At 38.8% G+C, this 27805-nt stretch overlaps 1 protein-coding gene across 5 annotated transcripts in view; it reads right to left on the bottom strand.

Annotated features, from left to right (window-relative positions):
- Positions 1-991: 991 nt before the first annotated feature.
- SMCHD1 (structural maintenance of chromosomes flexible hinge domain containing 1) overlaps positions 992-27805 on the bottom strand; it is a 60050-nt gene continuing 33236 nt past the window's right edge. For 2 of the 5 annotated variants that reach the window (XM_053396444.1, XM_053396449.1), the window contains 21 exons: positions 25527-25645; positions 24226-24393; positions 23395-23520; positions 22398-22477; positions 20326-20483; positions 19608-19714; positions 18481-18539; positions 16496-16583; positions 14787-14918; positions 13608-13760; positions 12635-12761; positions 12327-12446; positions 10813-10898; positions 8812-8931; positions 7698-7888; positions 6615-6724; positions 4622-4692; positions 4197-4368; positions 2022-2180; positions 1603-1720; positions 992-1334 (listed from right to left, as the gene is read on the bottom strand). In XM_053396444.1, coding sequence (XP_053252419.1) covers positions 1235-1334; positions 1603-1720; positions 2022-2180; positions 4197-4368; positions 4622-4692; positions 6615-6724; positions 7698-7888; positions 8812-8931; positions 10813-10898; positions 12327-12446; positions 12635-12761; positions 13608-13760; positions 14787-14918; positions 16496-16583; positions 18481-18539; positions 19608-19714; positions 20326-20483; positions 22398-22477; positions 23395-23520; positions 24226-24393; positions 25527-25645 — 2564 coding nt within the window. In that variant the 3' untranslated portion in view covers positions 992-1234. Of the gene's footprint in view, positions 1335-1602; positions 1721-2021; positions 2181-4196; positions 4369-4621; positions 4693-6614; positions 6725-7697; positions 7889-8811; positions 8932-10812; positions 10899-12326; positions 12447-12634; positions 12762-13607; positions 13761-14786; positions 14919-16495; positions 16584-18480; positions 18540-19607; positions 19715-20325; positions 20484-22397; positions 22478-23394; positions 23521-24225; positions 24394-25526; positions 25646-27805 lie in introns of those variants that run through there. The other 3 variants (XM_053396446.1, XM_053396448.1, XM_053396447.1) reach the window with 3 other exon arrangements.

Raw genomic sequence — 27805 nt, 5'->3', positions numbered from 1 at the left:
ATCTGCTGTTCCCAGTATATCTTCCTTTATTAGGGTGGTTAGTACCTGACTGTCTCTGCACATCTAAGGGTTTCATTTAACTCCTCACCTTCCCCTTTCTCTCTAGTTGTTTATACAAAGGAGTAGGCTTCTCAGAGAATCACTAAACAATCACCCTCTCACCCTTGCCTGGCATTCAATGGCTGGGATGTGTACCACTTCCCACCAGACTGTTCTCCTACATTCTGCTGCTGTAGCTCACAGGAGAGACCCCGAAGGGGTTGCTGATTTTTCTCTTCACTCTTGACTTGGGATGGAAGTGATCTGAGTCTCATAATTTTGCAGGCTTAGCTGGAGCATCTAGGGCAGTTATGCCTCAGAGAGCCTGGCAGATCCTCTCTGCTTGAGAGTTCTCTTAAAATGAACCCACTAGGCCCAGGGGTAGGGAACTTGTGGTCCTCCAGATGCCGCTGGACTCCCATCTACTCTAGCCAGAACAGCCAATGGCCAGGGATGGTGAGAGCTGTGGTTCAACATTTGAAGGGCCCACAGGTTCCCCAACCTGCACTTAGGCCCTTGTTTCATCACTGCAGGAGACAGTGGTCCTTCTGCCAGATGAGACTTGTAAGCTGTGTTTTAGCATATATTCCCCCAGTCTCTGGAAGGTAGTGGCCAATTTAGAACAACTAGTATACTCAAGTTACTTACTTTGGCAGATAGTAGTATCCATGTGTCAGGTTGCTGCTCATCCCCAATCAGTGGCATCTGTCTGCATCTGGAGTAGTAGCAAGTTTGACCATATTTGAAAAATGCCTCTAACTGCTTTCATACAAGTAGTGAATAAAAGCATAAGAATGTCTATCAATCATTTTAGTTCAGCTCTTCTCCACAGATTTAATGGGGGCAGTGCTTAGGGACTTTACATATGGATACAACGCTTTATTTTAAAAACCCTTAGGGAACACATTCAAACAATCTAAATTGCAACCTTATATAGTAATAGAAAAATCTGTAGTATTGTAGCCATTTTATTGTAAAATCTGAATGTGTTATCATAAATAAAAAAGCATATTTATTACTTCCACATACTGAAGTCTAATAACCATAGAAAAAGCTATACAAAATAAAGCTTAACAGTTGTTACTAACAACGTTTCTCTAGAAGTATACAAGAATGGTGGTTAACATGAATTTATTTTTCCCCAGCTTGTACATATTTCAATATACAGTTACTTTTTAAGAAATCTGTTTATAGTCTATGGTTTCTTTTTTCGGGCTGTTCCATTAACATCTGATCTATGTGTTGCTCTTTGCTGCTGTTTCTTCATGGGAGGAGATGATACCCATTCTTCTGGACTACAAAAAATAAGCACAGGTCATTTTAGAAACTGCATAAATGTAATACAAATATCAGGCAAGGTTTTTGTTGTAATTATCCTTTCCCTTTTTCCTTCTTCCCTTTTTCCTTACCCTCATGCAAAGACTATATGCAGTATTACTACCACTGTCAGGTGGAATCAGTTAGTTGTAGGATATTCCCTGTACATGCATATTCATGCAAAAGCACCACAAAACTGGGCGTTTTAAAAAAAACACCAACTACTTTAGAATCTCACAAACAAACCTGAGTGACCGTTTTGCTGTTTCTCTCCGCATTCTTTTTGGAGGGCTAGGATTGTCAAATGTATCAAGTTCTTCCATGTGAACTGAAGATTTGGAGCATCGACCAGATGAGGTAATGCCTATGAAGATCACAAACATTACTGTTGTTTTCAAATCTAGTACATATAACTTCAGAAATAAAAGGCACAAGCATACCAAGCATGAATTAGATTTTTAAAGCTAATACAAAAAGTAACTGTAGTTCAAGGTCTGAGAGTATTATCCACAAGTAATTATTTGCAAATAAATCCACAATTTCCCTTCCTGCAGAAAGGACCTTGTGTTGTGAAACTGGGCTCACAAGGTAGGTCAGAGGGGGCACTTCCTCTGAGATCAACATTTCAACTCCATCATGTAAAAGTGAATGTGTGAGTAACATACCCAATTCCTGCTCTATTGACTTGAGTCTTTTTTCCTGGTCTGCAAGCTCTTCTTTCTTTTTTTCCGTTTCTGGACTATTATATAATTGCTCCTGGAAATCAAGGTCTGTCTTCTTATTAGTAAGCCATGCAACTGCTTTCTGGTACTGCTGAAGGAGATCTAACATGTAAAAGAATAATAGGATAGTAAGGCACAAGGCCAAAAGTTTTACGAACAGTAGCAATAAATAACAGACAGTAAAGCTGTTAACAGTGCAGTACCACACATATCTACTCACAAATTAAGCCCCACTCACTGTGGTTAGCTTCTAGATAAGTATGGACAGGATAACAATGAAATTGTGTCCGTAACTTTTTTTTTAAAAAAAAGGTTACTAAAATATTCTTCAAACATAATGAATTTCATAAATATATATCATTGTAGTCCAGAGAAAACTGCATGTGTTTAGACTGGGTGGGGGAGGAGGAGCTAGCTGGTGGGCTGTATTCTGAGCTCCACCACCCTCACAGGCATTTTAACAGGTGGGTGAGATGTCATATATAAAGTCAGGTGCAAAGGAAGACCCTTGCAGAAAATAGCAAGTCCTTCTTTTTGGGCAGAAATGGGTGTACTCTGTAGATTCCTGCAGCAAGCCCCTGCAAAGGATTCTTTGCATTCCAGGCTTAAACTCTAGCAAGCAATTCAAAGGAAGAATTGGAAATGCACTCTAAGCACACAGTCAATTCTTTTGAACCAAAAAGCCAGCACTTTTTGAATTGGGCACCTTTTTCTGTTGCTGGGCAAGGCAAAGAGATATTTTTCCTTTGCAGGCATGACTTTAGGATCTCATCACCTGGCTTGAATTCAATTGCAAAGGAAGAATCAACAATGCACTCCTGATTCATCTTAATTTTAGCCACAACTTGAAGTTTCCTGCATCTGATGTTACTATATGAAATCAGATGCAGGAAAGGTGTGCGTGATTTGCCCCAAACCACTAGGTGGGACAGTCTCCAAGGCCTGGCAAGCCTGCTGGTCAGGTTTCCCACCACTGATTTAGGAACACTTGTAACAAATGTACCCATCAACATTCACATTTTATTTATTCTGCATTTAAACTACAAGCAAATGGTATCTGTATAAGAACACGGTAATTTATGATATGGCCTTAAAAACACAGTTTTGGAGATTAAATTGCTCTGTTCCAACACACAAGCTCTATATTGTTTAAAAGTTTATTACACTCAAGAGGCCCACCCAACTGCAAAGGCACTTAGGACAATATGCTACCAGAGAACTATAATGTCACAGAAGCAGTGATACGGATTTTCATTATTCCTGCCCCCCCCCCCAGTGTCTCAAACACTGATGGATTTCAGATTTAACAAGTTTATCTGTCTTAAATTAACTGAACAAAACTGAAAAGTATATCATTTTATGTGCTGTATAAAATACATTAATGTGTTTCCAGTAGCCAAAAGTAGGAAAATAATTGACTGAGGTGGGGATTAACAAAGTGAATCTAAGATACAGTCTTAGGAACACTTACTATGGAGTTTAAAAAGGGGAATTTTGCACAGAATTATAGTAGTGGAAATTTTTCAATCCCACACCACTGCACTTGGCAATGGGCATCACATCTTGTTGCAATGGTACAGAATCTGCACGATATCCTAACCTGGAGTCTTGCACTAGGCCATCAACACAATGCCACCAAGTCCTAGATTTGAAAACTGAGCTGTAAGCGTCACATTATCTCTAACTATGGTTATTGATGCAAATAATAATAATAATTTATTATTTATACCCCGCCCATCTGGCTGGGTTTCCCCAGCCACTCTGGGCAGCTTCCAACAGAATATTAAAATACAATAGCGATCGAAAATGGAAGACAATATTTCACGATTCATTTCAGAATAATTGCTTACAAAGTTTTATTTACCAATTACGTGAATACATTTTTCATTAATCTGTGATTTGCCTGTACCAAAGGGCTGTGGTGCAAACTCAAACACATGTAAGAAAGCTAAAAGAATCTAATGTCACTAGATTCTCATTTAGTAATTGCAATTGTTTCAGCAGCAATATGAAATGCCAACTATATTTAGTTAAGAGTCAGACTGAATTTCTAAAAACAGTAAAATTTTAAGAAAAGCTGTACAAATAACTATTTAATATATTATGCTTTGAACACACCTATCTGTTCAGAGAGAATTTTGCATCGTTGCGGCAGAGGTGCTCCAAAAACCATTCCTCGAAGCTTATCCATGGGAGGGGCTTTATTCTGAAGACCTCCAAACTTTCCATTGCTACGAATTCTCTCTCCGTCTCTTGTCAATAATGCTGGGCAATGTGTGTTTTTAACAAGCTGTACAGATAGGTTTAATATTCATTAATAAATATGTGGCAAGTCTGTGACATGCAACAGGTAATTTTAACAACACTGACACACTGAAGTGAACCCCAAAACAACATAAGGAACTTCAGAAAACAGTGCAAGCCCTGAGGTGTTTGAGACTTCTATATGTTGCAAGTATCGTAGAAACACGGCTGAATTCTATTCTGCCTCTGCCTCTCTCATGTATGTACAAAACGAAAACATCTGAAGTGGCAATACACACCTCTTTTCTGTAATGATTGGCAGCATCCAAATTGTCAATAAGAATGGCATCTCCTAAAAGCATCCCAAACACTAGAAAGGTAAATGAAATAATGAGACTTTAATGTTTAAAATTCCAACCTCTATACAAATCACTGTTTTCTTTATCACCTACCCATTATAAGGCTGAATATAAATACAGAACACAGCGCTGATATTTTGACATAGTTCAGTGGAACTCTGAAATGCTATACTAGATGGGGAAATACTGCTACTATAAGAGCCCTTCTGGATCAGACCAAAGGCTCATCTAGTCCAGCACCCTGTTCTCACAACCAGTTGCCAATGGAAAGCCTGCAAGGAGCATGAGCGCAATAGCACTCTCCCCACTTCTGACTCCCAACAAGTAGTATAATACAAGTCAAAAGTAACAAGCATAACATACCATGTACATGGTTTCAAAACTGAATATAACAATGATAGTATCGACATGGATGAAAAAGCTTTGATGCATGTCTTAAAAATGGAATTGATATTGAAAATCTCCAGTTTGATACAGAAAGGACCATTTAATTTTGCATAATACTTTTGTGTCATTTAAATAATGTGGCCAGATATTTGGGGAAATTACTCTTGCAAGAGGGGATAAATTTTTAATTGTCTTGCTCTCCAAATGTTAGTTGACAGATTCCTACTTCCGAGTCACATGACTATCAGAGGTAACATTTAAACATAATTCCAGCTGGGATTTTATAGCTGGAATTTAGTAGCAAGACTGAATAAAAAAATCTGCCCTCCTGCAAGAGAACCACATTCACTTGATTCCAGCTTTCCACTAAAAATCATTCTAATGATCTGAAAAGTGTTCAGATTTATGTCTGCTTTCCAAAACTACAGCCATCATGGATATCCCTCCTTTCTTTGAATTTCTTCTTTAAAACTGAAAGATTAATAAACGACTTTGTTATGAATGCCTTAAAAGCATCTCACACTAGGTTATTTTTCACTGTTCCTTCATATGTAAAAAAAAAGAACCTTTTTTCAATTCCAGTATTTCTCAAGATTAAAGTAATGGACTTCCACAAATTCTTCCCAAGTAGTGAACTCCCCCCCCCAACTAAAACATACTGGGGCATGATTAGAAATTTTTAAAAACCTTATGTTGTTTAATAGGGTTTTAGAGGAGTACTCTACGGCGTTCCGTGTGCTGCGCTGGTGCTGGCTCGCCAGCTGCGGCTTCGTCACGCTGGCCACGTGACCCGGAAGCTGCCTTCAGACAAGCGCTGGCTCCCAGCCTCTTGAGCGAGATGAGCGCGCAACCCTAGAGTCGGTCACAACTGGACCTGTTGGTCAGGGGTACCTTTACCTTTACTAGAGGAGTACTCAACCAAGTGCTAGCACAAGGTGTTTGGGTTGCGGCACCTAAATCTATTCTGGGGGTTTCTTCAATCCTCTGGGACAGATTTGGGAAGGGTAAACAAGACACCAAGAGATGGAAGTTCTGTTGCTCAAGTAGAAATCCTTGGGCAAGCAACAGGACTTCATCAGATATTGGCCTTAGGCTACAATTTTATTCACACTTACCTGGGAGAAAGGCCCCTTGAACTCAGTGAGACTTAGTTCTGAGTAGACAGGTATAAATTGCACATTAAGCAGCTACCACAATAATCAATTCTTTAATAAAAAGCAAGGTGCAAATGCTAGAATGTGTCTTTAAACCCTGCTTAAAATAAAATCATCATTAGGGATCATTCAGTTTATGGTTGATCATTCTGTTAATGATACCTTCCAATTACTCATTCTAGTCCAGCTCTCATGAGTTTTAATGAACACTTTTTCAGAGAGGAAACTTGAGAAGATGATAGTGTGTGTATATATATATAATATTGTGTGTGTGTGTGTGTGTGAGAGAGAGAGAGAGAGAGAGACAAGACTTCATACCTCTCAAAATTGCTGCCACTAAACTTATCAGAGCACACTATAATTCCAAGTTTTGCTGTTCCCATGATGTTTACCTGTCTGGCAATTCTCTGTGTGCTCCGGAAATGTTAGCAAGTTCCTGGCAAACACAGGATTTCCTATAGCCTTGAAAGTATTTCTTCCATTTTGTAAGTGAGGTAAAGGCCTAGTTAGAAATAAGTCAAAGAAGTTATTTTCTTTTGGCATTGATGTTGGCAGCATGAGTGAAAGGCAATCCATGCAACCAATCTGTCTCAACCCTTCCTCCTTCAGCAACCCTCAAACCTTTGGTGCGGATGGGCTGAACAGCGGGGGCTGTGTCATACAGGGGAAGTGCCCAGAATTGAGCAAAGGGATCTTGCTTCAGCAATGAGCTGCATAGGAAGAGGAGAAAGATTTGTTGCATGAGTTGCCTTCTGCTCAGGCAACCACTGAACACAACCCTTCACCAAATAAAAGTTAAGCAATATTTACAGCACAATCCTAACCACATCTCCTCAGAAGCAAATCTCACTGAATTCAATGGGACTTACTTCCAGGTATGTGGGGTTAGGATTTCAGACTTTGTGTTTAGACATTATGCTGGTGGATGTTGGTATTTCCATAAGCGATTACGATTACCTTGTCGTACCTCAGAAGTCAAACGGAATCGGTTCCAGAAGTCTGTTTGACTTCCAAAATGTTCAGAAACCAAAGCATGGTTTCTGATTGGCTGCAGGAAACTCCTGCAGCCAATCAGAAGCCGCGGAAGCCCTGTCGGACGTTCAGCTTCCAAAAATAGTTTGCAAACCAGAACACTTACTTCTGGGTTTGCGGCGATCAGGAGCCAAAACATTTGAGAACTAAGCTGTTCAAAAACCAAGGTTCGATTGTACAATATAAATCATATGAACCAGAACCATAAGAAGGGGAAGAAAATGATTTAACATGACAAACAAATGGACAAAACAAACAAGTCATCATCAGGGTTTTATGGATGCAATAGACACAAAATGAATGTGCTGTCAATCTATAAAGCAGGCACAGAATTTAACTTCCCAACCATACATCTATTGCTTAAAAAATCTGAAAATATTAAGAACTCTGAAAATTTGAATACCAAGCATTATTTAGATTAGGAAAGAATACAGAAACCTTACCTGTTCCAGTCTGGAAGACTCCTCCTATAAATAGAATCAAGAGGCAACACCTGCTGCTGACCTTTGGTTTCATCAAAGATACGACGAGCTGCAGCAGTAGTCAAAGTGACAACACAGTCCATGTCACTTGCCAAATGCCAAGAAATAACCTTTGCTGCTTCATTATCTTCAATTTGTGCTAAGTGTGAAATCTGACAAAATAAAATAATGTATTTGAAAGGATGAGGTTTTTTCCCCTAATGGGAGGAAAAATATAGATTCCCTGTGCCCTCAGTCTAGTTAGAAAGTCAAGACATTGCTATTTTTGCTAGGCTTCAAGCCTACAGGAAATCACAGATACCGCCATTTGAAGAATGTTTGTTGTAGCCAGGAAAGGTGAGACAAGAAGCTGGACATGGAAATAGCTGTGCAGAAAGACACAGTTATACATGGACTATCCTTCAGTGTGACATGGCAGGAGAAGTTAAGGAAGAAACGAGATGGTTCCTTTGCAGTGTTACTGGCTTCCTGGGGTAATATTAACAAGTGCCCTTATGGAAGTTTTATTCACCTTTTCCATTCTCATCTGCTATAACAGACAGGCCCCAATTACAGTTCTCTAGTGCTGGCAATACTGTAAAAAATATAACAAAAATATGACATGGGTCATATTTTTTGGCCTTGCCCTAAAATGACCTTTTTTGACAAGTATACTATACAAAACTGAAGAAATAATGGGATACAAACTACCAGTAGATCCAACCATTAGATTACTTGGCTATGTAAAAGACCTAGTCCTATCTGAAACAGAGAAAATATATATAGATATAGATAAAATTTATTCATTGCTGGGTCCATTGTAAAAAGAGAAAAACATGTAGCTCAGACTATTATGTTATATTGCATACTGCTAGTATACATAATAAAGATAATGATAGGGGGAAATGTGAGGAAAGTACTACAGAACGTCCTAAGAACTAATATTTTTCTTATTTTTAATTTTTCTTATCCACTATCTTATCTTCACACCACCATTTCATATGTAATGAAAAGAGAGAACAGTGTATGGTATCCTAGAGGACTAGTTTTTTTAAAAAAATTAGATGATCTTATAAAGAATTAAGACAAAACTCACCTTGCCCAAAACATCTTTGTCTTTGGGATAATCGGAACATGTGCATGTTCTTCTAGGTTGTTTCATTATTCCTTCCCGCTCAGAGATTTTCTCTTTTAGTAGAGAATAAGCAAAGTGCAGCTGAAAATTAAGATAAATTCTTTACTGAAGGTATGCACCATCAAGTAAAATAAATCACAAGTACTGATTTTGATGTAATGTTGAGCTAGTGGCTCTAGTCTGTATGAACTAAGGGAGTCGTAAAGCAAAAGAGCTTGAGTTGTGTGCACAGTATGGTTAAACAAACTATTCTTCATGGTTTAGTTTTATATCCAAACATGACCAGAGTAGATTATTTGCATATGAAGCATTATTAAATACCATATTTACTCAAATGTAAGGCGCACCATTTTTGGCCAAATTACGCTATGAAAATTAGGGTGCACATTGGATTTGATGGTGCATTTACATTCACCAGCAAATACTTTTTTGGTTTCAAGGTTTTGGTCCACATTAGATCTGATGGCACATTACATTTGAGTAAATACAGTACTTTGCATTGTATCTAGCTGGTATCCCTCCACTCACAGATAGCTCTTTGATTTAAGCAGAGCATTCTGTCAAAGAACAGACATAAATGTGATCTTCAGCAATTTCCCCTCCTCCCTAAAGTCCCCTTGATCAATGTTCCAATGACAGACGATTCACCAATTGGATATAACCTATTCATGCACCAATTGGATATAACCTATTCGTTCTCTGATTAGAATTTTAAGTAAGAAAGTGAATTTATCACTCTTAAACATCTCAAAATGAAGTTAGGATTTTTCTGTGCTTGATGTAAAAAGCTGTATCCAACTGACAATAGTTTGTCATTGCAACTTTATGCACACTTACATGGGAGTAGGCCAAACTGTAGTCAAAGATATCTGAAGAAGTGTGCATGCACACGAAAGCTCATACCAGTAACAAACTTAGTTGGTCTCTAAGGTACTACTGGAAGGAATTTTTTTATTTTGTTTCGACTACGGCAGACCAACACGGCTACCTACCTGTAGTCAATGGAACTGATTTCTGAGTAGATATGCACAAGATTACACTGTAGATGCAGATTAGAAGCTTTGCTTCAAAACACTGCTCATTTGAACCAAATAGCAGAATCTGCAAGTTACCTTGCTATCAGCTGGCAGACTGCTAACTAATGGGCTCCTAAGACAGGCAACTTACATTCTACTTTTCCTGAACAATGAGCGTGTGCTCTCTCACAAATTCAGGATCACTTCATGTGAGGTCACCTGAAATTGCACCTGGGTTGTAGTTTCTTCATGTGGTGAGATTCAGCATGGCTCAGTTCCTGATATGCACTGTGTCTCCATGTTCTCACAAAACAGTCACAAAACAGTCTTATGATTTGTAGTGACCAGGGTTTTTCCCCCAGCCGGAATTTGCCAGAACTCAGTTCCAGCACCTCTCAGGTGGGCGCCATTGCCGTTATAATAGAGGCGTTCATGGTGAGTTCTGGCACTTCTTTTTCTAGAAAAATAGCACTGGTGGTGACATGAACTGATACCCCAATCCCAAAGGTGAGTCACTAGATAAAAACAGAGAGCCATACCAAGTAGTCACCATGAAGATACAATTTAAAGATAGTTCCATACGATTGGCAGATTGTAATAAAATGGGCATCAGTGAGTAAGAGACCATGTTGCCCCTTTATACGCTTGCTAAGGACAGCAGAGGACTGAAAATGGGGGCTGAGAAAAGTTATAACAATGGCTGTGACAATCTTGAGAAAAAGAAACCTTAAGTGGAAACAAAAGTATTAATGAAACTGTAAGTCTTGCTTCTATCTAAACCTTGCGAGAAATTTGTCGGGTCATCTATCTAGGTATGAGGCTAAGAACTGTATGCTATAGATACTTTTGTGTAAGCCTTTCCTGAAGCCATACTCTACTTGTCCTCACTAGGATTTTGTTAGATATCTTGATGGATAAAAATGAAAGAAAATGAAAAAGGCCATACAACGTTAGTCTGAGGTATATCAATCCGAAGTCTTTTCAGTTTATCCTTCAGTTGGGCCTCTCTTGTTTCAGCCTCCTGAACTTGACCTGAAACAATGTGTTGAGTTAGTAAAAATTAGTTACGGCTGGTCTGAGGTTAAGTTCACACAGCATGCTTAACGCTGTCATGCGGTGAGGAACCACCCACACCATTGGTCTCATCGTCAACCGAATTAACATCAACTGTTGATTCACATGTGCAAAATAATAATAATAATAATAATAATAATAATAATAATAATAATAAATCAGAGCAAGCACAGACAAATGTATGATACCACCTGAAGCTTAATACTTTCAGTGGTGATAGTTTACGCACTCAGCTAAGAATTATCAAATGATTCTGGGGTCAGATCACTCTTCTGAATGTCTACACAAGAATACGTGGCCACAGAAAGAAAGATCAGCAATACATACAGTGAGCAATCAGAATGATCTCCATGATTGCAGCTGTGTTCTTTTATCATCGGCTGCAGTCACAAAATCAGCTCTCAGCACACTATGGTCTGGTCCACGTACCACATACCTAAAGTCACTCTTGGTTTAATGTGAGGAAGTAGCATGCTGGTTGGTGCAGGATGCTGAAATCGGAGACGGTTTGCTCCTTCCCTGTTCCTATTGTGTTACCAGGAAATAGGCCATGGTCTGGTTCATCTTGTCATCTGAACCGGGACTCATAGTTCCTTTCTCTCCAAACAAATCACAAGAGGAAGTCAAGAAGACAAACAGGCCATGAGTCTAGATTTTGACAACAAGCAGACCAGACTGTGGCTTGTTTCTGGTAGCATGGCTGCAACAGGAGCAGGGCAGGTGCAAAGCATCTGTGTTCTCAGTAGCGTTGTGCACCAGCATTCTGCTCATTCACATTAAAGCATAGTTTATTTCAACTGTGATTAAAGGTAATGTGCGAATGAGATCTATGTGTGCAGCTCAATTCACACCAAATAGCTGTGTACACTACTGGATGAAGAAATTACTCACAGGGAGTGGCTGTATATTGTGAACCAGTACATCATAGCTCAGGCCAAATCCTGTGCTCATTGTTTCCTAAACACCAAGTGCAGAGCTTGCGAAGCTAGCAGAGCTTGCATCACAACACGCCTGACAATCTCCCCTCATCTGTGACAATGTCAACCACCTGATGTCATTGCGACATTAGATGACTGATGAGAAAACAAGAGATGTATTCAAAAAGTCTTGATATCGGGACCTATTCTAATTTGCACAATCCAAAACTATACTTAAGCACTATTGAAAAGGAGTAGCACATATAAAAATACATGACAACTTTACTAATCTGTGGCCCTGCAGATGCTGCTAAACTATAATTATTATCATCCCTCACCATTGGTAAAGCTAGCAGGGACTGACAGGAGTTGTAATTCAGCAACAACTGAAGTGCTAAAGGCTAGCAACTCTTGGTCTGTAACAATGAAAAATACATTCAAATGAAAACAGTATTTGTATGTTACTTACGCTTCAGTTCAGTTAGAAGCTGATTTCTGGTGTCAAACGTGTCTCTATATGCAGTTATTGACTTAGAAAGCTCGTCTCTCTCTTTTGAAAGAGTGGCCATCTGCTGTTGTTTCTTATAACCTAAACAAAAAAAAACAACAACTGCAATTTAATCCATTCTGCTTTGTGGGTATTTTGGGAAAAGACCAAGTACAAAATGAAATGTTGCATTGATAATTGAAAGAATGCAAGAAAAAAAAGATTTAAAGATTTATAGAAAATACACATTACATTTTAGAAAGTAAAAAATAGAAACAGTTGAAACTCACCATCATAAAACATAAAAGGCAGACAATAAGGTTCCAAACGTTGATTCAAAATGGGTATATCTGGCTCAAATACAAGAATATATTCAGTACTATCTCTCCCTGGACTATTTTCTGCCAGCACAAGATCCTGAAGAAAAACAGACATATATTTTTATCATTGATTTCAGATTGCTGTATATAAAAATATTTGTGCAAAAATTAGCTATACTTTCATTCCATATTAATTCTGACATATACTAACAGAACATTTTTAGCAAAAAGTATTTTTTCAAGGTTAAAAGGTTATATGTACCATTGATCTAGCTTACTTTGTAACGTAAGACATAAAATGAAGCTTCAATTTAGAAATATATCTATACCTTGTATGCTCTCTTGGTAAGCTTTTATTCATTATTCTATACTTAAAAATAGTACAAAAGGCAGCATGGAGAGAACCGAAATGAATAATACGTAGTAAAACAAAACATTCAACTCCCAATGTGGAGTTAAAGTTACTGCTATTACCATGGAAGCAGACAGTAGATCCCAAGGGATCAGAGCTTGTCATAAGAAAAAAAGAATCACTTCTCATCAATAAGCACTAAAATATAATGGGTGCCAGTTTGTAAATACTGAACATGATTGAAATAAACCATTGATTTCAATAAGCTTTATAGGTTTAATTCTTCGAATGTAATAAACAGGACTTAAACCTGCCATCCTATAATCTTTTCCTGGGACTAAGCACTGTTGAACTTTGTAAGAATTTTTGTAGATATATATATATATATATATATATATATATATATATATATATGACTGTGCTATAAATTTACTTATTTTCTCTGGATCATGCCCATTAGTATCTAAAGTTTCTTAAAACACAGGAAAAATGTAAGGAAAAGTGACACATGTGCAAGAGAATACATGGCTGCTTTCGGTTTTAGGAATATTACCTCTAAACTTACATTACAATTATGTTTAGAAGACTCACCTCAATTTCAACAATTCCTCTGTGAAATGGAAACTCAACTGTATCTGTTTTACCCTGAAACAGTGGGATGTCCTTAACTTTATCAGTTGAACTTCGAATTTTAGCTATGATTTTCCCATCCAAGTCATTGCCAGTGCAGTTTTTATATTCATCCTTAAAATTAAGAAGATATTAGAGTTGTGTACCCTGCCCATAACATGTATTTTGAGGTTGGAGTATGTGCACATATTTTGTTTGTGTGCCCTTTTTGTTTCCAGAACTCTTCGGAAGTTTACAGCCCCTTTCCTGCAAACTGCACTGTCCTGAGCTTAAAATGCAGTTGGGCATTTCAACTTAGTTTTACTCAAAGTAGACCCACTGAAATCAATCAGATCACTCCTGCCTGCAATCAAGTGCTGAGGAACAACCCACACCATTGGCCCCAGTATCCCACAAGGTAAATTAATAAACCTAACTAAGTCATGTTCATTAATTTTAATGGATCTACTCCAGGTAAAACTTAATTGAAAACCACCCAAGATCTTTTCAATAGGGGAAAAAAACAACCTGGGAAGAGTGAAGTGGGACTTTGAAATGCTTTTTTATATTCACTGATAGTCATATTCAGAGGAGACTTTTGAAATTAATGGGTCTACTCTGAGTGTGAATTAGATGAGAATCACCCTTTGTAATTAAGATTATGGATGACTGCTGTTGAATACTGGGAATAGGCTCCATATATCTCATATCTTACTTTTCAAGTGGAATACCGTAAATTCCAGGTTTTTCAGTCTCAGCACGCCTAATCACAAAGACTAAACCCCAGAAGACTAAACTTCCACCTTATAAAGAACAATTGCTGGAATAACCCAGGATAAAATTTAAGGTTTTTCCTAAAACAAAATACAAGTAATGGGCTGCCAACCTTAATGGAAATGATAAATACAATACAAGTTAACTGTTTACATGTGGGGTGGCCCTCAGGCCCAGGGACCAACTGAGGCCCTTTAAGCCTCTCTCTATAGCTATATGGCCAAACAATCAGATGGAACTTAAAATCCACTTTTTTCAAAATATTGATTGTAAAGCAGGAAATAAGAGAACCAATGTCTATTTTATCCAGCTTCAATATACCTTTCTTAAAAAGTGAAATCCATTCCATTTTAAGTCATTTTATTACATACAATCCTACTTAATTACCATAATAACGAGAGTCAAGTCTTTGACAAGGGTCCGACTGCCAAGACTCTGAGCATTAGAAACGGTAGGAGTATTTGGCAAAATTCTTGGCATCAGCTGTGTTGGTTCATTAGGCTCCACTTCAAAAACAATCTGAGGAAAAGATCATCACAATACTCAGTTCACAGTCTTAAAGGCGGTCAACAAGTACTGAAGCATGTCTTTTAAGGCAAATCAAGAATAGAAACAACCTTAATTGTAGAATACTAAGTTTCCAATTCATATGTATTCTTCTTGTGTGTTTTGCTTCCATACAGCTGGGCCCATGCTGTAGTTTTATCAACTGCAACTGACAGCCACTGGATAGTTCCTACACTGCTATCACTGAAGGCCCTGACTACACAAAAGTGGAAATCACACTTCAAAACTTGTATGAGTTGGGCCAAACTACATCTATTTCTGGATTTGTGCTTATTCACTGCAGCTTTATATAATGCATTCAAGAAAGTATTAATGCTACTAATTAGCCCATCCCTCTGGACCTTTACATGAACTGCACAACAAGGAATTGTGGAAAAGAAGTAGCTGCTGTTGTCACAAGTATTTCCTAAAATGCTGTACTACTCTCTTCTCCACCACTGTTCCATATGACAGTGGTAGAGCAAAAACATACAGAGGAAGGCCAGGTACTTTTGAATCAGGACTTGCCTCATTCATTGAAAAAATTGGGCTTGATCTAGTCAAGCACAGACACTGAGCTTATGTATGGGAGAATTCCACTATAGAATGCCCATTATAGATAGTTCTCTAGGTGGTGCATTTTTTTAAACCCCCAAAAATATAAAGTACAACATGGAAATCAAAAGCAAATTAAAAGCAGCATCAACCTAGTAAACCCAGCAACAGAGAAAACAGTAGTGCCAGAGAGCAAGTTTTAAAAATGGAAAAGTGGAGCGATTCTTCTATTGTCGGCATCCGTCTCAGGTGGTGCTACGGGTCAGTGTGTCTGGCTGTTAACCAGAAAGTTGGTGGTTCGGGTCCACCCAGGGATGGCTGTGGACAGGATTCCTGAACTGCAGCGGGTTGAACTAGATGACCCTTGGGGTCCCTTGCATGACAGCATGATTTCTGGGTGGCAGCAGTGTTTAGACTGTTTCTTTCTGGGTACCTCCAAATGGAGAAAGAGGGATCTCCATGTGTATATATTTGAGCAGGAAATTGGGGGGTGGGCAGGGGGAAAGTGTCCCTTTAAGTTCTGTCGAATTTGTCTGCATATGAGTGGTTATTCAGGGACTATCATTTTAAGTGGATAGATGAGTTCCTTATGAATAGACTTATGAATAGCACTAGCTCTTTGGAAGACTGCTCCTTTGAAAACAGACAAGTACCTAGACTTCTGATATTTTGTCACCTGCTAAAAATGTTTGTTTCACCAACTGTTTTTAGAGAATTGGCTTGACTCAGTGTTGACCATTTGTTTTGTATTCTATTATTTTATTGTTGTATGATGTTTTAATGATTTTAACGGATGGGTAGGTTCATGCAAGAGAAGGAAATACTTCAGGGAAAGGCCTTTTTATTTCTAAGAAAGTAGTAAAGGTTGAACAGGTTATTCAAAACATCAACATAAATTAGCTTGTAACTCATTCAAATCTTATGAGATAAAGTAAGAAAAATGTCTGCTGCAAAGTACAGCATTTTATTTTATAACTGTTATTTCAAAAGCAAACCTGTTCGCTGTTAAGAATGTTTATTTTGTCAATGGCAAATGCAAACTGGATGCTGTAGGTGCCCACTTTCTCTGGAACCATTTTTTGCCTAAATTGCAAATATCGGGATTTTAGTAACAAAGTAAAACTTTCAGTATCTATATTTTCTAACACATACCCACCTCTCTATTAAATGAGGATACATTTTATGAGCTGAACCAAATGTTTCATTCTTTCAATGCAAGTAGATCTTGTTGAAGGAAAGACACCTCTGAATCTAACCCAAAGCTTCTTCTAAGTAATATATTTTCCCCTCATATATCTTATTCTAATTACTAATATGCAAAGAATTAATTCCTATACAGTCATACCTCATGTTACGTCCACTTCATGTTACGTTCTTTCAGGTTACGTCCTGTGGCGACCCAGAAGCACTGGAAAGGGTTACTTCCGGGTTTTGATCAAAAACCAGCTTCTATTTACAACTGCTTATTCGCTGGTGGTGTGAAGGGGTTCCTATTTTATTCCCACCTCTGTGCTTATATTTCAAATCTTGTAACTGTTGCTCCCCTATATCTTTACTAATGGCATTTACAAAAACCTTAATTTATAACACAGTAGCTATGTTACTTTAGACAAGGTACAAACCAGTAGATGCACTTTGTTGTCCTTTATTATTAACTATAAAGGAAAACAAGGTAAATTCTGACTATAACAATAAATTATTATTATTATTGAATTTATATTCTGTGAACTGCCTTGAGACCCTCAGGTACAGGGCGGTTCACAGAATAAAGAGATTGACTGAAGGCGAATACTATACTTAAATTGGTTACCGTTTCTTTAAGGCTTATATTTGCTTTTATAGGGTTTCTCTTATTATAAATGGCAGTTACTTGCTAATACAGAAGCTTACATAAGACTGGCTTGTAAAAAACTTAGTTCCTTTACCTATCAAACTCATATACCAATTATATTTAGTCATTTCTCCCCATATCAGTCAGTTTCACCATCAGGTATAGAGGACTTCTGCTGGTTTTCTCTAAGCCAGGCTTTCAGGCAGTTCTCTCTCTGGTTGGCTCCAGTAGCTCCTTGCTCCACTCCTGCTTACTGGCCTTTGATGGCCTTTCTTTCAATCTTTGACTTAATTTAGTAATTTAGCTCTTTTGGGGAAAGACTGTATTTCCAAGCCTCTTCCTAACAATATATTCAATAGTCACTTGCCTGGCTTCCACCTGCTTCAACTCCAGACTTCCTTCTTCCTTTCCTCTTCTGGCCAGCAGCCTCAGGCAGTTATGCTTTTTCCCTGGACAGTCAAAATTCTAGCCAGCCCACCCTTCAACCAATTAGATTTGAGTGGCTCAAAATTCTACACCCCCATCAGAACACTTGCCCTACCCAATGAGTAACAAAGAATTTTTATCCAGCAAGCCAATCAGAAGTGAAATTTTGCAATCTAACTCAGTTTTAAAAACCCCAGCTTTTCCCAGACCAGTCTTATGCAACTAGTTAAGTGACAACTGCCAGCCACCAATGGATACTTAGTACAGTGGTACCTCTAGTTACAAACTTAATTCATTCTGGAGGTCCGTTCTTAACCTGAAACTGTTCTTAACTAGAGGCGTGCTTTCGCTAATGGGGCCTCTTGCTGCCACTGCGCTGCCGGCACACCATTTCCGTTCTCATCCTGGGGCAAAGTTCTTAACTCAAGGTAACTCTTCCAGGTTTAGCGGAGTTTGTAACCTGAAGCCTTTGTAACCTGAGACGATTGTAACTCGAGGTACCACTGTAGTTGAAATGTCACTGTTTACATAACCCTGAATACGCAGGAAATTTTTACACTGTATATAGAACAAATCCCGTCCCAGTAAACACATTTTAAAAGATTATTTCTACACAGCTACTACACTGCCTTCAGTGATAAAGTAACTACAGTATTAACCTTTGACATTTTGCTTCTTCTAAGGTATGACAAAACCATTTAGAGCCCTACCAAATTTATTTACCTGAAGTAAAAAAAGCTACTGTCGTCATCATTTGTTTTGGTACAGACATACGTTGTAACCTTAAAAAGAAATTACAAGGGATCATATATGTATAATTTTAAATATAACTTTGTTAAATATGAACAGACAAGCAGAATAAATAGAACTGGGCTTTAAAGAAAGGCACTTCATTAACTAAGTAAAGATGTTATTGTGTGGGTTCCCTCAATCCTTCACTCTCCTTCTACTGTACTATGAAATTAATTGATTTCTGCCATTTGGTCCTTTTACTATCAAAAACACGCTTTCAATAGATCATAGGTGGTATTCAAATTGATACATCCCATCAGCACAGGGATTTCAGCTTTTACAATGGGACGCCTTTACTTGCCCTGCATGTGGTCTGTGCTCTCTCCAAATCTGCCCTGCCCTGAGGAAGTTCTGTCATGCAAGCTGAAATCCTTGCACTGACAGGACTTGCTACTTAACACCACTCTGGATTAAACCCCACAGCCTAACAAAAGGAATAGAAGTCAAGTTCACCTTAAGCCCTCCAAACAACAAGATGGCTGACATGATATGGTTGACATGTTGGAGCAGCATAAAATTGCTACCATTATGTGGTTAATAATACATGGAAGATCAATTCAAGTGGAATGGTTCACTGTATTACCATATGCTTTGATTCTTAAATATCTTCAGTGACATAGGGGAGATATCCAATCCCCATATGCTGAGTTTAAATAGCTGCCATGTATAACTATTTAAAACAGCACCAATGTGGCTCTTGTGTAAGCCATTTGCTCCACTCTTTCATATATTAACAGTTCTTTATAAAATATGCACTGTATATCTATAAAAAAACTAAGCCGTTTACATAATATATAATCAGATTTTAAAAAATCAATAACAATTCATGTAAAAATGCAACATTATTCAAACAAGACTTTTAAATAATAAAGTAAAAACATAAGAATATGTATAGATAGATTAAAATGAGCAGTGCATGAAAGGAGAATTTAAAAATTAGGAGTCCAGGAAAGCTTGGGTAATCATATCAAGTCTTTGAAAGTTGCTTGGGGCTTTAAATGTCAACAGCAAGACCTTGAACCTGGCTCAGTAGCTAAAAGGTAGAGAATTTTACTTACATTTTGTGGTATAGTTCTACTACCTTCCCACATTTTCATATAAATTATTCCTGGGCTTATATTTTTAATAATGTTATCAGCTTCAGAAATAACACTAATAATGAAATCTGTGGGGAGAAAAAAGCATATGAATCTTTCTCGCTAAAGTTCTGTTTTACATTTCAAAATTAAAATGTTCTGAAATATTAGGAAGCTATCTTATACCAAGCCAGATCACTGGTCCCACCTAGCTCAGTACTGTCTTACACTGACTGACAGAGGCTCAGATTCCAGAGGCTCAGATTCCAGACAGCTGTCTTTCTCAGCAAAACTTAGAGGAGCCAGGGGCTGAACATTCTGCATGCAATGCAGGTACTCTACCACTGAATTCCAACTCTTTCCAAGACAAGCATGCAAGTGGAAACCTGCAAGACGCTTAGATCCATTTCCTGAAAATGATTAACCACTAACGACTGCTAGGGTGTTCACTTATAAACCAACGATTTTAGTGCTCCACATAAATGCTTCAGCAATTAAATAATTATGAAAATGTAACATCACAGCAACTTAGGCAAGGGCCATGCTGAATTTGTAGACAGGTCTTCACAAACTGAGTTCTAAACCCATTTTATACATGAATGTTATACTTCCCCAAGCTATATATAACTATGGTTACGAAACTAAAAATGGTGAAGACTTTACATATGGTTAGATTAAAATGTCACAAACAAAAACTCACCAGGAAAGGTGTTTCCAGCTACAAGGGTAGCATTCGTGTCATACTTGACATTCAAACGTACAGGCCTCTCGGGGTCAGGCTGAACATTTAATCTGATTACTGGACAGTTTAGTGTGTTCTTGTTGTATGTGGCTTTAAATTGCAATGTATGCTCTCCCCTGCAAAATAAAATCGTGGTTAAACTCCAATATACCTCTTTGTCCAAAAAGTTTCAACAACTAAAAAAAAGTATAGATTTTCCACTACATCTGTATGAAGCCAATGGGAGAGGTTGTTCACAGTTTTAGAACTGGATGCTATAAATATGTGGATTACACTTTTCATTTTCATTGGATCTAGGTGTAGCCATGTACATTTTGAACAAGTGCCTAGAGTCAGTAATGGGTTTTAAGAGGGGAAAATATCTGAAACTCAATTCAGATAATGGCACCCTCGTTGCGTATCTTTACGTGCCAGGCAAAAACATTATCTTCTCCTAGGCCGCTGGATAATTAAACAAGCTATGGCCTTTTAAACTGTGTGTTTGGGGGGGGGTATTGTTTTTTGTTTGTTATTATGGTAAGTATTTTTATGTTTTTATATTATAGACTGCTCTGTGATCTTCAGATGAAGGGAGATACAGAAATTTAATAAATAAAATAGTAAGACCTCAAGGGTAGCCCCACACAGAGCACATTGCAGTAATTCAGAAACAGCCACACCAGCCTAAGCTGGTGAAAGGGATTCTTAGTTGCGAAGGGCACCTTTGCCTCCAATGATAGAGCTGGGTGTAGGAGAAGGCTATTTCTTCATGGAGAGTGAAGAGGCACTTGATGACCGTCTGAAAACTGCAACTGGTACAGAATGCAATCATCACACTTTTAACTGGAACCGATAGCTAAACATGCATTATGTCCGGGTCAAAACATATTTACTCAATTCAAAGTGCTTAGCTTGGCCAATAAAACCCTAAATTGGCTTGAGACTTGAGGCATTTGAAAGAATTTTTCTTTGATGAACCTTCCTGTTAATTAAAATTTTCACTGGATGTCCTTTTCTGGGTGCCTTCAAGGTTAGACTGGTGACTGCTGGGAAGCATATCTGAGGTACACAAATCTTCAGTTTTTCCTCACAAGCCATGCTGCATCACCTTTAACTTTTTTTTTAGGAATGGCTCGCAAGGTGGAGCAGAGCTGCAGAGCTGTTGCTGCTACTTATTAGAATAGTGACAAGCATCAGGTAAGTCCACCCTGTTCTTTCAGGCGTTTAAGGGTATCTGATTTTTATAATAATAATAATTTATTAAATTTATGTACCTCCCTTTAAAGGGACGCGGGTGGCACTGTGGTCTAAACCACAGAGCCTAGGGCTTGCCGATCAGAAGGTTGGCGGTTCGAATCCCCGCGACAGGGTGAGCTCCCGTTGCTCGGTCCCTGCTCCTGCCAACCTAGCAGTTCGAAAGCATATCAAAGTGCAAGTAGATAAATAGGTACCGCTCCAGCGGGAAGGTAAACAGCGTTTCCATGCGCTGCTCTGGTTCGCCAGAAGTGGCTTAGTCATGCTGGCCACATGACCCGGAAGCTGTACGCCGGCTCCCTCGGCCAATAAAGCGAGATGAGCGCCGCAACCCCAGAGTTGTAAGTGAGTGGACCTAACTGTCAGGGGTCCCTTTACCTTTACCTCCCTTTTGGCGAAGATCCCAAGGCAGGTTTCAACAAAGAAACACATGACAAAATAGCAAAGAAACAATAACACCCCCTCCATCACACATTTAAAAGGTCATAGATTGACTAACAGCCAAAGGCGTGGTTGAAGAGGAACATTTTTGCCTGGTTCCTAATGATATGTAATGAAGGTGCCAGGCAAGCCTCCCTTGGGACAGCATTCCACAAATGGGGTCGCCACAGAAAAGGCCCATTCTCATGTTGCCACCCTTCAGATCTCTTGTGGAGAAGGGCCCCAGGAAGCAGGGCCTCTGGTGATAATCAGAGGGTCTGGGTTGGTTCATATGGGGAGAAAACCAACGCTCTGAATTGGGCCTGGAAACGATTCCAAACATTTTCTGTTGAATGTAAGAGTTTTCAATCACTTACCAAGGAGCATGAATTCTAAGAACTCCGAAATTTGCTCTGCCATTTTCATCTGTTTTATGCTGCTGGTTTGAAGGAATAATCTGACAAGAAAATTGATTTTCTCCCCATTAATGAATGACTAAGAAGCACTGATAATGATTTAACTATTACAAATCAGCAAATTTTCTATTTCAGTTTTCCATGTATCTCCATAGTTAAGATGCTTTACCCTCCCAGCATATAGCAAACACTTAAGGATTAGGGATGCCACTTCTATGTTACAATGTTATTTACCACGGGAAACTTAAAAGAATCATTAAGCAGCAAACCCCTATATTTCAGCTATTACTCTCTTTTTCCTGGAGTCAGACTGGTGTGTGGCTCCAGCTAAAGAGAAGTTGTAATCATCAGAAAGACAACTGGTGGGTCAGACATGGCCAATGGACTGTCAACTACATGTCTCTTTTTTGTAAATTGAATAACCTAGCAGCCAGCTTGTAGTCACTCAGTTCCCAAGATTATCTGGCATAGAGCAATACACTAAGGGTTTTATTTCAATCCCTAACAGTATAACATGATAATTTTAAAATTGTTATCTATCTATCTAAATATATTATGTGTTTTTAAATGGTATTGTCCAATCACATATGCTAGGAATCTAAGCATTTAAAAAAATGAGGTGTATTTTATAAATACACACTTCTTGCTCACTTATTCCAAATCCCTCAAGACCCACCTATTCCACAGGGCTTTTAGCACAAGCCTGAGTTTCTACACCCTATTGTAATTAAGAATAAATATCTAATGCAACAGTTACTACATTCTTACCGTATTTTTCAGTGCCTCTGGATATCTCCTCTATGTCACATTTTAGACTGTAAGATCCCTGAGGTAAGGACTTGTCCTCATATAAAGTGCTGACACTATGCAGATGAATGCATTTTAACAACATTCTGTATTTTGGGTGTGTTGCACAATGATATATTCCAGTGAGATGTATGAATTCCAAGGCAATTACCTTTAAGTTCCCAGCCTTTAAAAGGTTGATTTTGACATCAGGTTCAGAAGATGGGTTATTCCACTGATCACACAGCTGGACTATAAGTGGCTTCTGTAGTTCTTTGCCATTAATCACTGACACAGGCTAGAAGCAGTTCAAAAATTATTGCTATTTAAACCTGTAGTATTATTTATTTATTTTATTTATGAAGCATTTCAAAGTGATTTAACAATACAGTAAAAACATACATATAGAATAGATTAATATATAAAAGTATTTTAAATGTGTGTGTGTGTGTGTGTGTGTGTAAAACATTTCAAATGCAATACAGAATCCAACAGGGATAAAAATCTCTACTCAGGAGGATTGTTAAAAGAGGAAAATCTTCAACAGATTCCTGTCTAATATGTAACGGGATGGAATTTCAAGAGGTAAGTGCTGCCCCACTAAAGGCCCAATTATCACATTGTGTGGAATGTCCCCTTCTATTAAGATGGTATCTGAAGGAAGCCCCCTCCTGCAAGCTGCAGTGATTGGTTTGGTATATAAGGAATGAGACATTTTAGGTGTGTAATGCAATTTAGCTGCAAAACATACAGTGATCAGAAGCCATTTCATCAATCGCTTACTTATGAAGAAGAGCCAATTATGAGAAACTCCAGTCAGAAACGTTATTTTCATACAAGTTACTCTTTTTGTTTCAATGTCTCCTTTCACACCAGAGACCATGTTAAAGTTTCAGAAGTATTTAATATCAGCGAAACGCTGTAACGTTATGTTCATGCCTCTCCTCTCTCTATTTCCCAGAGGTATGGAGACTATTGCTGGTATTACATGATGCAGACTTACGTTTTCCAACTCTGTCCAGTCCACAAGCACCAATTTAGCTGGAGGTCCTGCAATTAAATTTAGTCTCAAGAAATGAGAAAATTCACGCCAAGCAAAACACAGTTCTTTCGTTCCAGGAGGACCTGGTTTAAACCTGATTCCTGTGACACAAATAGTTTGTGTATCTGCCTATAAAGAAACACATAACAACATTTAAAAAACCAATAGGATCTCATAAAGTTATTTGATTATAAAAGTGAAATGATAGACATGCTTTTATTTATGGCATATGGGGTTTTGATTATTTTCTGCTCTTACAACTCTGCAATTTAAACACCTTGTCCACCTGCTCAAGCCTTACCAACTGGCACTCATCCAACACAGCAGGACTAGACAGTGTTCTGGACACCCCTTGAGATGCATCTGCTGTAACAGCTGAGTAAAGGTGGATGCAAGCAATTTCATCCTCAAAAAGCTTTCCAAACAAGTTACAGCAAACTACCACCAGTTCTGCTACCTCCTTCAGGCCAGACAGGAAAAGGCCCTGCACTACCCAGAAGAGCTCCACTGAGCAGCATAATGGGGATGCAAAGGAGGCAGCATACATGTGAGTGTGCAGGCTCCCACGCTCTGAGTGAGCATGTTGCTTGAACCTGGGCTTCTGGCTTAGCTATCCCACCCAAACCATGAGCCCTAAGACATAGAACCTCGGTTGCTGCTCATGTTTAGTCTGGAAAGAGCTAAACAATGAGCCTGGATTCAACAGACATGCAAAGCCAAACCACAGCTCAACTCAACTCAGTGTAGCCTGCAGAGGATTGACCTGGGTGCGGCTGTGATTGTCTCTCTAGGAGTCTGCACACTTTCTATATTATGTGAAGAATCTATATTATGCTGCAACATAATATATGGTACACTTAAATGGCATAATAAATCAAAGTGGATCCATCTTTATCCTTAGTTAGATATATCCCATGTCAACCAATATGTGTTGAGAAAACAGTAAATGAATTCAACTCAAGGTAACAACATTCCAGAAAGTTTATGAAAGCTTTGTACTATTTGAGTTCTGAATAAAGACCCAACTAGCAAGAATAATAGCACCACAAAGGTGACTATTTACTTGCCATGAAAACAGAAGTAAATAAGAGGTAAATCATTTCAAGAATCTTTACAAGCTTGAAAGCAGTAACTCCCCTTTGCCTCTTATCAGTTGTATGAATGTTATTAAGCTGTGCCAGGGATAGAGGCACAAGTTCCCTCCCCCCAAATAAGATGAATTCACTGATGCAAATCCTACATAACATGGTGTTAAGAAATACCTGCCAAACACTTCTCAATTCTGATTTATCCAGACCACTACCGTCTATTTTCAAGGAATCCAAACAAGTTGATGTCAGGTTTTGAATGTGATTTCCATGTTGATCTGTAATCATTACCTCTTTAAGTGGGGGGGAAAACCAGAAGAATTAGAAACCATCTGTTATTATTTATATTTTATTTTAGAATTCTAAAGAAGGTTACTGGAAGTAAACAATGCTCTGAAGATGGCAACCAGAAGTGTTCCTCCTGAAACCCAGTCCAGGTTGTCCCACTCAAGACAGCTGCCAGATGGTAAACAAATCTCCCAATATGGCCACCGAAAATGACGTTACCAATTGACGTGATCAATGGCCAAACAACAAAGCAGAGCAGAACTCATGTCTGGAATCCCCAATATGGCAGGCAAAAGAGTAGATAGGCAAATTGGTGGGCATGGCTGTATATACTAGTGCACCACTGCCTCTTTTCCTATCCAGGCTTTGGATGATATGGAAAGCAGCAGCCTGTGGGCCAAGCTCTAGGCCAAGTTACATGGAGCTAAGCAGCAAGGTCTCATTTATTGTACTTGAAATTGATTGTAGAGGAAAGAAAGGGAGGGAATCCAATTAACTGACAGGGTTTCATTGGTTTACTAGCTCAGGACTGAATGATGGGGAAATTGATTAGGGATAATCAAATTGCAATGAATTCCTTAGAAGATCAAGTTATGGGGAAGATTAATTTGGGGTAAATTAATTTATAATTAATTTCTCAGAGGATCACAATAAGAGTAATGCCAAAGAAAATCACAATTTAAACACACACACCAGGAATAAATACACTGGAAATAAACACAGTAAAGGAAAGACAAGTGGTAAAGCCAGCTAGAATGTGCATTAATTGCAGCTGGTTCTGATCTCCATAAACATGGGGAAACTGGGAGTTTTTCAGTTTGGAAAGCTTTAGCTGTCCTTAGCAAAAGTTTAGAGCGGGTGAAATACAGAGGACAGTGTGACTAAAGGCAGGAAAAAGACAATACAGAGTCTAAGTAGGGCTGCAGATAAGGGAACTAAAGGCTAAAAATGAATGGGAAACAACCACAGTGGGGGAAGGGGCACTGAGAAGGAGAAGTAATGATAAGGCTAAACACAGAGAGAAAATCAACAAGAAGTAGAAGAAGCAAGGAAATAACCAGCTTGAAAGAAGAACACCAGGAGTCTCAGGAAGAAGCAACTATTTCCTGTGAGGGAAAGTAAAAAGCTGAAGAAGGAGCAGGGAGTCTTTAAGACTGTAGTTTCCTATTTGATTTTTAAAATCTTTTAAAAGCTTGCAATGTTGCCTATTAACCACTAGGGCGGTGGCAAATCCCAATCCCAATCTGGTGGCAGGTACTCCAGGATCTCCAGAAATGAGGCTGAATGCAGGCCTTAATGCATAAGGTGCAAATGGCAGGAGAGATCTCCAGTGCTGCTGCTTTGAACAAGGTAGGATCTTGAAACTGAAAACCCTTCCAATAACATCACCAGTTAAAATTTCCTTGAGGTGACAAGTTTCTGCCTCAAGCGCTGGGTGGGAGTAATTCCACCTGAGCCAGGATGACCAGCAGAGGAGATTAAAGTTGTAACTCAAGATAATGAGTACTCGGAGTCACAATATGCCCCAGTGTGGATCAGTCATCTTATATAAGCAACAGCAAGTACTGCCTTTTGCACAAATGCAACTTGTACACTATATATATATATATATATGTCATGAGACAGTGTTGTCTGCTGAGACACTGATGAGTAAGGCAAGGGAGGCAACAAGACTGCATCTTGTCACACTTGCTGAGCATGATATTGATGTAGCTTGCTACAAGAACACAGTATGCCATCACACCTAAAGGTAAAAGGTAAAGGACCCCTGGATGGTTAAGTCCAGTCAAAGGCAACTATGGGGCTGCGGCACTCATCTTGCTTTCAGGCCAAGTGAGCTGGCATTTGTCCACAGACAGCTTTCCGGGTCATGACTAAACTGCTTCTGGTGCAACAGAACACCATGACAGAAACCAGAGAGCACAGAAACGCCGTTTACCTTCCCGCCAGGATGCGGGTGGCGCTGTGGTCTAAACCACTGAGCCTCTTGGGCTTGCTGATCAGGTCAGTGGTTTGAATCCCTGTGACGGAGTGAGCTCCCATTGCTCTGTTCCAGCTCCTGCCAACCTAGCAGTTTGAAAGCATGCCAGTGCAAGTAGATAAATAGGTATCGCTGCACCACACCTACATTTGTGTCGGAATAAAAGAAAAAAAGTAAAATACTT

This window comes from Podarcis raffonei, chromosome 7 (assembly GCF_027172205.1).
Source record: "Podarcis raffonei isolate rPodRaf1 chromosome 7, rPodRaf1.pri, whole genome shotgun sequence".
Lineage (NCBI taxonomy): Eukaryota > Metazoa > Chordata > Lepidosauria > Squamata > Lacertidae > Podarcis > Podarcis raffonei.
Note: the sequence above shows the minus strand (reverse complement) of the source record. Positions and strands in the feature narration are given on the sequence as shown.